The following is a 12,345-nucleotide window of genomic DNA, read 5'->3' as shown; positions in this document are numbered from 1 at the left end:
AACAAAGAGATATATTATGAATTATCGAATGGGAGAAAACCTAACCTTAAGTATTTTTAAGACTTTTGGCAATGAACGTTATATACCCTAATAGGGAGAACCTTGGAAAGCTTGATACTAAATTGATGTAAGTATCTTTCTCAGCTACTTTACTACTAGTAAAGCCTATGGGTTTATAACCAAAATTCACATATTATCCAAGAATCTTCTAATGTGGTTATAAATGATACTGGTTATGATCAGGGTATAACTAAGAGTCAAATTTTAACCCAAGATTAAATTGGGGATAACCCTAAAAATGAAAAGATCATGAAAGATAACCCTAACGATATCCTTGAAAGAGACATCAATCCCAATAAGGATGAAAATGTACCTCTAAGTGACAAATTTGATGAAACATAGAGTAAACATAGATCCAAAGTACTGAAGAACCACCCAATCTCAAATGTTATAGATAATGTCAATGAACGTGTGGTTACTAGGATACAATCAAGATTAAATGAGATGGATCTTGTATGTTATACCTCCCAATTAGAGCCAAAGAATGTGGAGGAAGCCTTAGGTGATGAATCTTTTACTACTGAACTCTAGGAAGAGTTAAATCAATTCACTAGGAATGATGTGTGGTACTTAGTCCCTAAGTCTAAAGACAAACATGTCATAGGTACAGAATGGATTTTCAAGAACAAACAAGACGAAAATTGGGTCATTATGACAAACAAAGAAAGATTTTCACTTATAGCTAGATTAGAATCAATTAGGATACTTTTGGCAATAACATTCTCATTGAGGATAAAACTTTACCAAATGGATGTCAAGAGTGCTTTTCTGAATGGGATTCTGAGTGAAGAATTTTATGTAGAGTAACTTAAGGTATTTGAGGATCTGAAATTCCCCAATCATGTCTATAGGTTAAAGATAACCCTTTTATGGATTAAAACAAGCTCCTAGAGCTTGGTATAAGAGGCTCATGGCCTATCTTTTAAAGAAAAAAATTTGAGAAAAAAGAGTTGATAGAATTTTATTTATTAATAGGTCTAAAGATGAGTTGCTAGTGGCTCAGATTAATGTAGATGACATTATTTTTAGAGCCACATATAATGACCTTCCCCTTAGTTTTGCCAAGGAAATGAAGACTAAATTTGAAATAAGCATGGTAGGTGAACTAACCTTCTTCCTAGGACTACAAATTAGGTAACTAAAAAGTGAAATCTTCTTTGTCAATCCAAGTATGCTAGGGAGTTAGTTAAGAAATTTAGTCTAGAATCCTCTAAACACTCTAGGACGCCTATGAGCACTAGCACTAAGCTTAGCAAGGATACATCTGGAAAAGATGTTGAGCAAAAGCTCTATAGGAGTATGATAGGAAGCTTATTATACCTCATAGTGAGTTGTCCTCACATATCTTTTAGTGTTGGAGCTTGTGCTAGGTACCAAGCAAATCCCAAAGAGTCATACTTAACTACTGTTAAAAGAATTATACGTTACATAAATGAGACTCTTGATTATAGTTTGTCGTATCCCTATGATTCTTCTCTTGTGATTACTAGATATTTCAACACTTACTGGGTCGTAAATGTTGAAGATAGAAAAAACACATCTAGTTTTTTTTTCTTTATTGGTGATTGTCTTATGGCTTGACTTAGTAAGAAACAAAACTTTATATCCTTATCTACTATTGAAGCTGAATATGTTATTGTTGGAATTTGTTGTACACAATTCTGTGGATGAAGCAAATGCTAAAAGACTATGGAATTGAGCAAATGACCATGAACATACATTGTGACAACTTTAGTGCTATAAATATCTCAAAAAAAAAAAAAAAAAATCCTATTCTTCATTCTCATACTAAACACATTGAAATTCATCATCATTTCATTAGGGATCTTATTGAAGAAAAGGTTGTCTCTCTAGAGTTTGTCCTCATTGAACATCAATTGGCAGATATTCTAACCAAACCCCTAAATTCTCTTATGTTTGAGTTCCTCATAAAATCCCTGGGCATATGCCTAATCGATTAATGTTCATGAGTTTTAGGACTTAAAGGTTTTGAACTTATTGTCTATTTTCTATTTGTTTCCTTTGGCCTTCTTTTAATATTAGCTTGGGCATATGATTTTTTTTATTTACTTGAATATTAGCATGATTCGTAATGCCTCGAGTTTGTGAACCACAAGACTTGATGTGGATTGAATCTTAGATATTTTTTAATCACTATTGACATATTTGATTCTTGATAATTAAATGTCTTTGTATAGTGGAACTTCAACTTTAGTGACATCTTGTGCTTGATCAAGAAAGAGACTTCTTAAGCTTAACTCATAAAGTAGACTTTGATTTCTTTGGAAGGATCCATTGTCATGCTCAAATCTTATTATCCACATACCCTATTTGACTAAGATCATTATAATTGTTTCCCGAAGTAGTCAATGTAAAATATTGAATCATTGATTAAGCATGATTCCCATACTCTTTCTAAGATTCATGCTCTCAACTATAAGCTACTCACTTGCAACATTTGGAAACACCCCCAAAGTTGATACAAAGGCAACAATGAATGAAAAGAAAATGAAAAATCAATATTAATCATGGTGTTCAATGCCTCAACTTTCAAAAAAAAAAAAAATTATGTCTAATTAAGGGGAAGTCAAGTTGTGTCTCAATAAGGCCACATTAAATAGAAATTCAACAATCTTAGATCAAATTGATTGGATGTGTACTTTAATTTGACCAAAGGCATGATTGGATCTCTTCTAAGTGATAAATTTCAAAATATATAAGTAGATAGTAAGTCATATTCCATTGATCACCAATACTTTTGTTTCTATGTTGGCTCTCTTATACATTGATGCTTATGCAATGGGTTTCGAAGCTGAGATTATGATTAAATCTGACCATTGAACTTAAATCGCATTCTTAATGGATTGATGTGTAATATTTATAGTAGCTCACTTGATTTATTACCGAGTAAGCTAATCTTGAAAGTTTTTTAACATGATGATTTGCCTAAGTTGTTGATGTTATGTTTCTTGTGTTGTTTTTTAAATCACTTGTTTCAAATTAATTATGATGGGAAAAACCCGAATCTCTCCGTTTTTCAAGTCTGGATCAAGTTAGGAACATGCATAACTATCCTAGACTTTCTCTAAATCCTATGCATAATGGAAAAATAACATTTTTATACCTTGAAAGGATTTAGAAAGTGCTAATGAAAACCATACCTTAGATTCAGATGTTTCGGAATCAAATCTACGTGGTGAAGATGAAGATCAAAATCATAGAAGTCTCGTAAACCCAAAGTCTTCCGCCTGATGACTTGAACCTTAATCTTGGCACACTTTTGGTGGGACGGAAAAGAGGGTGGAGGCTATGGCTCTCTATCTCCTTGGATGGTGGAAGAAAAAAGCTATAGAAATCCTAACCCCTAGGAGGTATTTATAGGGTTCCTAAGTGGGCTTAAGTGACTTGAGCCCACATAAGTTTGGGTCACTTAATCTAGCCTAAAATGGGTTCTAATTGATTAATTAACCCAATAGGGCCTACTAATTAATTAGTTAATCTAATCCAAAGACCTTGTTCACTTACCCCTATGCAAACTTGCGTAATTACCAAAACACCTTTATGCACAAAAGTGAACCTATAGCCAATCCAACCCTCATAACCCATGTCAACAAGGTATATGAGCTCAGAGTAAGGACTACTAGGACCTACAGGAATATTGTCTCCCTCATAATCCAATTATAATGTTGATTCAACATCCCACAATAGAGAATCAATTGTACTCTAATATCCTATATAAATAACAAGACACCAAGTGCTTAGGTTCGTGACCTGCTATCAGTCTTTCAAGACTACCTCTACCATCCTTGAGTTATAGATTCTCCTATTATGTGTTCAATTAACATATCTTAGCTCTCAAAGAGTCTATGTCAAGTTCACCTTAAAGAACTACTATGGCCATAGTTTCCATGAACACACCTTATTAGGATCACTCAAAAGGACACACTATCTCAATCCTAAGAGATATCATGGTGCCTTTATTAACAATACTTATTGCTACCAACTTCCATCAACAGTGACCCAATCCATAGGGAATTTATGATCAGCTTATGATCTCACCCATAGGTCAAAGCCACCACTAACTTCAACACAAGATCAATATTCTCTCAAGATTAATAAACAATACAATGAAGCAACTTGGTAGAGTCATGACTACTTGATAGCTTTAAGTCATAACTCACCATAGGTCTTGTCTAATGTGCAACCATACACACTAGTGCACTCACCATAGGAAACCCATCCCAATATCCAAGACCAGTCATCCCTCTAATTAGGAGGTAGTACACTACAGCCTCTAATGAGTTGCCTAGGCCCATGAACTGACTGTGAACAAGTCATCTATTTGTAAGGAACTATTGACTTAGATCTTTTGTGCAACTCCTAATGCACTTATGTCACAAACAATGCAAAACATGTAGGCAAGAATGCTCATAAAGGATAATACATGGAATAAGAATAAATAAAAGTGAAACTGGAATATCATTAAATAAATAATGAATTCCAAATTTATTACATCATGTCATGCTTTTAAGGACTCTATCCTAACAATCTCCCACTAGCCCTCAAAGCATCATGCCTATAAAGCATGCCAAATACTTATCTAAAACCTATGTTATCCCTGTGACCAACATAGACTCTTCATGTCAATGTCTTAGTGAACGGATCAACCAAGTTCTTCACATAAGGTATCTTGCCAACCATCATGTCACCCTTTAAACTATCTTAACACTTTGGAGCACAAGCACATAATCCCTCATTGTTCTAAGATACTTGAGTATATGCTTGACAGTAGTCTAGTGTTTTAGACCTAGATTAAACTGATATCTACTCACCATACCCATTGCAAAGCAAATATCTGGTCGAGTACATAGCATCGCATACATAAGGCTACCCACTGTAGAGGCATAGGGTATTGACTATATGCGCTCTTTCTCCTTAGGTGTTTTAGGACATTGATCCTGAGAAAGAGGAATTTTCATGCCTAAAAGGTAATAAACCTTTCTTGGAATCTTGCATCACATACTTGACCAAAAGCTCATCTATGTAGGTAGCTTGACCTAACGCTAGTTTTCTATTCTTGTGGTTCTTAAAGACCTTAATCCTAAGAATATACTATGCTTCTCTCATATCTTTCATCTGGAATTGAGTAGAAAACCATATTTTAACTGAGGACAATAACCCTACATCATTACCAATGAGTAGATTTTCATTTACCTACAAGATCCTAGAGCACCACCATGTTTCCCTGAAATTTCTTGTACTCACAAGGCCTTTTGCTATGAAAATATCTAGTTAAATTATATAGATGGTAGTATCAAGATAATCATTTAAGAACACTACCTTGACATCCTATTGCAATATCTCATAAATGAGATACACCGTAATAAGTAGGAGTACTCTGATGGATCTAAATATGGCTACTGGTGAAAAGGTCTCCTATATTCGAAACAATGTTTTAAACTATAACCTTTAGCTACAACCTAGCCACATAAATATCAACTTTTTCATTTACTCCTTTCTTCCTCTTGTAGACCAACTTACACCTATGGATTTTATTCCTTCAGGTGCTTCTATAGGAACCTAGACTACATTAGAATCACAAGGATTCTAACTTTGCCTCCATAGCTTTTTTCCAAAGATGTGCATCCACATCACTCATTGCTTTATCATAATCTATGGGATCGATCTCATGTTCCTTTAGAATGGCCTCGAAAGACTTTCCCAAATACTTGAATTGGTCTGGTTGTTTAACAATCCTCCCACTACGACAAGGCATTGGTGTATTAGAAATGGGAATGGTTGGTATTGGATCCATAGTATCTTGTGTATGGTGGGATTATCTTCTAGTATTCTCCAATCTATATCATTGCTTGCATTATTACATATCATGTAGTCTTCATAAAAAATTTGGTATTTGTAACAACAAACATCTTCTAATAATATTGATTACAAAGTAATAATCCTGAAATCCTCTTGGATATCCTATAAACTGATACACCTCCTTAGAAAAAAAAAAAGGTATTACACAATCTTTAAGATATATCCCCAAAGAATATGGGAAGTAGTGAGAAACCAATCACTAATCTCACTTGTCTATCAAAGTTCAATATCTTATTTCCATTACTCCATTTTGCTATGGAGTCCTTAGTGCACACAATTTAGATAAGATCTCATGCTTCATTTGGAAAGAATCAAACCTACTAAAGTAACTACCTCAATCTGATTGAAGTGTCTTCATATGTTTACCCAATAGGTTATTCGATTCTGCCTTAAATTCAATGAATTTATCCAAGGCATCAGATTTCCTAAATACATATCCAAAACTAGAGTATTTATCAATAAAATGATCAAATACCCATACCTTCTATATATAAACACAAAAAGGTTCATATACATAAGTATGTACTAACTCCAAACATTCCTTGGTTCCAAGTCCTTTAAAAATAAAAGGGTCTCTTGGTCATTTTACCATATATATAGGATTCATAGACTGAAAGATCTTTGGACCCTATATAGATTAATATGACCTAGGCATTAGAAGTCAAATGTTTGACTAGTGCTAGGTTATTTCTTTTAGTGAGATTTGACTATTCTTATTAATTGATTAATTTAGCCAATAGGGCCTATCAATTAATCAATTAGCACACTCTAGACTAATTAATTAATCAATCTAGGGTGTAAGCACATTTTGGTAACTATGCAAGTTGTACAAACGTAAGTGAATAAGGTCACTAGATTAGGCTAGTTGATTAATTGGCAGGCTTTGTTGGGTTAATTAATTAATTAGGACTCGTTTTGGGTTAGATTAAGTGATCGAAGCCTTGAGTAGGCTCGAGTCACTTAAGCCCATTAAGGAACCCTATAAATACCCTCTTAGGGGTTAGGTTTTTCACAACTTTTTCATAGAGTTTGTCTTCCACCTCGAGAGAGAAAGAGAGTCATAGCCTCCACCATCTTTTCATCTCCACCGAAAGTGTACCAAGATTAATGAAGAGCTATCGAGCAGAAGATCTTGGGTCTATGAGACTTCCGATGATATCCATTTGATTCTTCAACACTTAGATTCAAGGTTTGAGAACATCCAAACCTAAAAGTTAATATTTTAACCCTAAAGATCATTTTTTTTTCAAAAAATAGTATTACTTATGTTGCTTAGACGTACGTGGAGGTTGAGAGTGGAAAAAAAATTGTAGTTGTGTGGCTTTAGATTGGAAAAGTAAATAAAAAAAAAAAAATCAACGGTTAAAGGAAGGAAAAAGAGCCAAGGAATGGCTTGGGAATTATAGATAGTAAAAAGAAAAAAAACAGGGTACAACATGCATTGCCACAGGCATGAGGAAAAAGGGGAAAAATGAAAGAAAGAATGAGATGACCTAGGTGTTGTGTAGGAAAATAAGAAAAAAATGAAGGGCAAAAAACAAGTACATGGCAATGGATATGTGTGTGCTATGTGGAAAAAAAAACAAGTGGTTATCATTTAATATTAAAGTATAAAAGTATAGAAGCATTTAGGAGTAGGATTTGATATCAAGTTAATAAATCAAATAGAACTTAATAAATGAAATAAAATTACAGTTTAACTAAACTTGTTATATATTGTTTAAAACAAATTGGGAAAATAGTTATATATATATATATATATATATATATATATGGAGAGAGAGAGAGAGAGAGAATTTGGAAGGAATATGAGTTTTTGGAATCTCACTAATTAAATTATTATTGATTAGGAAGTTGAAAATAATATTAAAGATAATAATAATATTAATATAAGAAATTCTTAGGATTATCAAACTTATAATTTTTTGATAAATATTAATAACTTTTTTTTTTTGTTATGTTAGGTGAAGAGTAGACTCTTCAGGATTAATTTCTTTAAGGTTTTTAGTACTTCTTTAATGTAAAGGAAATTAATACAAATTTTGTAAAAGAAAATATTTCTTTTTATGTGTTATTTTGAATTATGAAAAATGTTATTTTTATTTCTATGCATGGATCAAATATAATTTTTGCATGAAAAATATGTTATAATATTTTCCTTTGTTTATAATAGAAAAAAAAATTGTAGAGATATGATTTTTTTGTTTTGTAAGTTTGAATTAATGAAATAAAGTGTTTTGACTTTGATTTGTTTGGTCCTAGTTAACAGGTTATAATTTTTAACATTTTTTACTCTAGTCAACGGATTATAATTATTAACCTTTACATTTCTAAGTAGGGAATGTAATTGTTTTGAATGCCAACCTCTAAGGTTTGGTTAAAGGTTACTAGTATGTGTAGTATTTTGTTTTGTCCACCTTAAAATGAACAAATTTGAAACTATCCACTCAATTGTAAAGTCACACCTAACTGGGCACCATTTGATTTTGATACCCAAAGTAAAAATGTTTTGAATGTATTTGCTTTGGATTTAATATGAAAATGTTTTGTTGAAAAGTTTTAAATGTATTAGCATGTTTAAACTCAAAAGTTTTTATGAAAAGAATTATACATTGTATCTCTTATTTGTATTCATAATTGAAAATGTTTGATCCATAAAACTGTATTAATATTCCTTATTGGGCTTTAGGCCCATTCCCTTTTGTTGACAATTTTCAAGTACTCTCAATTCAGGCAAGGAGTGACTGTGAGGGTGAGATTTTGTCATGGTTAGGACTTTGGTTTAACCTTTATTTTTTTGATATTGTTTAGAAGTTAGAATCTAATGACTATTTGAATTGTTAAGTTTAAAGTTGTTTAGACAATAACATTTTGGTTAATATGTTAGTTTTGAAGTTGAAATTTGAGTATTATGGAATTTTATTTTACTGCTTTGAATAAGAATTTGGTAATTGGTATCTTTCAGTTATAAGATAAATGTTTGGGTCAATTCACACTTTGAGTTATGCTTTAGGTGTGAATGTTTGGATTCCATTGAGGGCTGAGTTTCTAGTTTTCAGTTGACTCAAAGGGTGGTGATTTCTGGATCTCTATCAAATAGCATCAACAGATAGATCGCATTTGGTTCTCATATCAATCCTGTCCAGTCCTCTTTGGTTTTCAGTTCTCGTTTTGATCCCCTTCAGTTCTCATCAAATCTCATATAAACAGATTGAAACCAGCATTTCTGTGGTTTGTTGGCCCAACCTTCAGTTCCCTTTGTAGCAGAATGTTTATCACGGTAGCAGCCTAAATGATATGCTGTGGTCAATTGTGTACACTGCATAAAGCCTGCCCATTGAGCCGTCTAGGAAATACATATAGATGGAAATTAGCAAAGCCATGGGAACTTTTTTCAGTTGAGAAAACCATATAAATAAATTGCAAATCCCATCACATGATGAAACAGTCTAGTAGCTTAATAATGTGATACAATTAAATTATAAATGCTAATCGGAGTTATAGCTCCTTATACTCTTTTACCATCTTTCACAATCCAGCTAGAGTTTTGATTCCCATGTTTTGGCAAGGTTTGATCTAGCAGGAAGTTGCAGATATTCCCAATCAGCATCATCAACTTTTTCAAAATACTGATTCACGAAATCATCACGAACCAGCTCCAGTTTTGAAGGCTCCCACTGTCAGAAATCAGGCAAAGAACAGGCTAGAAGAATGTTACTTTCAAGCAGTACAAACAAAGATGATTCTAAATAAAAATATATAGATTTTCCCTATGGTATAATAAAGGCCTCATCTTGGAAGAATGTTTGGTTAACTTAGAATGACAAGGTCATAGATAAAAATATCTTTGAAGTGTAGAGAGAGAGAAAGAAAGAAAGAGAGATAGAGGAAATAGTGTTATCCAAGTGGAGATTTTCTCCTCCTAGCCATCAATCCTACACATATACCACCTCCTTCTGACCTTTATTTTGGATGAAGATGTACATGAATGCTATCTGACATGTTAAAATCTGGTTGACAATGTAAGATTTCATACATGATATATTCAATTCAATGAACACTTACAACATGAATTCAATCTGTAAAAGACTTGGACTTACCTCCAGCCATCGGATCAAGTTGCTGGAATCGGTTCAACCTTTGGTTTCCAAACTCTGATGATCTGCTATGGATGGTGTATTACTGAATAATGAAGACACAGATATCGAGTTTGGGACCATGAGAAATATATAACCGTGGCCTCCCATCATACCACGTTTCTGTAGATTTGCCACACCCTCTTTAAACGCAGCGGAAAAAGTGCGATCATGGTGGAGGACGTGGGTGTTGGACCACTTCAGGATCACCCCTTCATGGTGGTGAACGTGGAGACGACATGGGGTGATAACATTCTCCCACTTGGTCCACACCTTTAACTTAATGTCCTATCTTAATCCATCAATTATCCGTATTAAGTAACAAATACTTGAATCATGGCGATAAGTCCTCTATATAACGAGTGTTATCTTCCATGTATTACAATGTATTCATTTCTTAACATTTTACTTTATGTGGCAATATTACTTAATGAATAAACCCTATGTTCATTCTTGGTCCAATGAAGTTAAATTTTCTCAAAATTAAATAAAGGTGCACATCAATATGAGAAAACATCATAATAAGAGTTTGTACAATAAAAACTACATAAGAGAACTAAGTCCCATGTTCATTACATGATCCTTGATTTACGTGAATCAACATAGCCAGCAAAGTCTGAATCTAAGTAGCCAGCAACCTCTAAATTGCTTGTCCGTCTGTACATAAGCTTGTAATCTTTGGTTCCTTGGAGATATGTCATCACTTTCTTTGCAGCTTTCCAGTGGTCTATACCTGGGTTACTCTGATATCGTCCTAACATTCCAACAGCAAATGCAATGTCAGGCCTTGTGCAGACCTGAGCATACATCAAACTTCCGATTGCAGAAGCATATGGAATGTTCTTCATCTATTCCCTCTCAAGATCATTTTTCGGGCATTGGTCCAGATTGAACCTATCACCCTTCACTATAGGAGAAACACTAGGTGAACAATTCTTCATCTGAAATCTCTCTAAAACTTTATTGATATAGGTTTCTTGAGACAAACCTAAGATACCTTTGAATCTGTCTCTATGGATCTTAATGCCAATGACATAAGATGCCTCGCCCATATCCTTCATGTCAAAATTTTTAGAGAGGAATTGTTTCACCTCATGAAGTAAACCCTTATCATTGGTTGCAAGTAAGATGTCATCCACGTATAAAACAAGAAAACAAACTTTACTCCCACTAACCTTAAGGTATATGCATTGATCCATAACATTTTCAACAAAACCAAATGAAGAAATTATGTTATGGAATTTTAAATACCATTGGCGGGATGCTTGTTTCAAACCGTATATGGATTTCTTAAGCTTACAAACCAATTGCTCACCATCACTAGAGGGGAATCCTTCAGGTTGTTTCATGTAAACCTCCTCCTCTAACTCTCCATTAAGAAATGTTGTTTTCACATCCATTTGTTGCAATTCCAAATCAAAGTGGGCTACTAATGCCAATATAATGCATAAGGAATCTTTCTTAGATACAGGAGAAAAAGTTTCCGTGTAATCGATTCCTTCTTTCTGAGTGAACCCCTTTGCAACAAGTCTGGCCTTGTATCTCTCAATGTTGCCTAATGAGTCTTTCTTTGTCTTAAAAACCCATTTACAACCAATGGTTTTTGCACCATTAGGCAACTCAACAAGGTCCCAAACATCGTTGCACTTCATGGAACTCATCTCATCCTTCATGGCATTGTACCACAATTCTGATTCTTTACAACTCATGGCTTGTGAAAAAGATTCGGGATCATTTTCAGCTCCTATATTGTAGTCACATTCTTGTAGATACACTACATAATCACTAGGAATTGCTGACCTCTTAGTTCGAGCAGACCTTCTTAAGGTTGCACCAATATCTTCCGAGGAAGTATGAGGTTCAACTTGTTGTTCAGAAGTGTTAGGCAACTCCTGATCAACTTGGTCTATTGGAATGTTGTCAACAACTTGTGGAACTTCAATGACTGGTTGAACTTCATCGATTGTTCGTTCAACACCCGTTTGTACTTGAGGGGTGTTATGAACAATAAACAATCTATCGCTTGAAGTGGAAGGTTGAGACTCTGTATGATCAATATCAGAAACTATGTTTCTAAATTGATCGCTCCCACCGACCAAGTCATATTCAAGAAATTTAGCATTTCTTGATTCCACAATCCTAGTGTTGTTAGATGGACAATAAAATCTGTACCCCTTGGACTTTTCAGCATATCCAATGAAATACCCACTAATAGTCCTTGGGTCCAGTTTCTTCTCCTGTGGATTATAAATTCTCACTTCAGACGAGC

At 33.9% G+C, this 12,345-nt stretch overlaps 1 protein-coding gene across 2 annotated transcripts in view; it reads right to left on the bottom strand.

Moving 5' to 3' along the window:
* Nucleotides 1–9,341: 9,341 nt before the first annotated feature.
* Nucleotides 9,342–12,345, bottom strand: part of LOC117924934 (3-hydroxyisobutyryl-CoA hydrolase 1-like) — a 35,360-nt gene continuing 32,356 nt past the window's right edge. For both annotated transcript variants that reach the window (XM_034843675.1, XM_034843677.1), the window contains one exon: nt 9,342–9,617. In XM_034843675.1, the coding sequence (XP_034699566.1) occupies nt 9,480–9,617 (138 nt within the window). In that variant the 3' untranslated portion in view covers nt 9,342–9,479. The remainder of the gene's footprint in view (nt 9,618–12,345) is intronic.

The sequence above is a fragment of the Vitis riparia genome, chromosome 11, assembly GCF_004353265.1.
Source record: "Vitis riparia cultivar Riparia Gloire de Montpellier isolate 1030 chromosome 11, EGFV_Vit.rip_1.0, whole genome shotgun sequence".
Lineage (NCBI taxonomy): Eukaryota > Viridiplantae > Streptophyta > Magnoliopsida > Vitales > Vitaceae > Vitis > Vitis riparia.
Note: the sequence above shows the minus strand (reverse complement) of the source record. Positions and strands in the feature narration are given on the sequence as shown.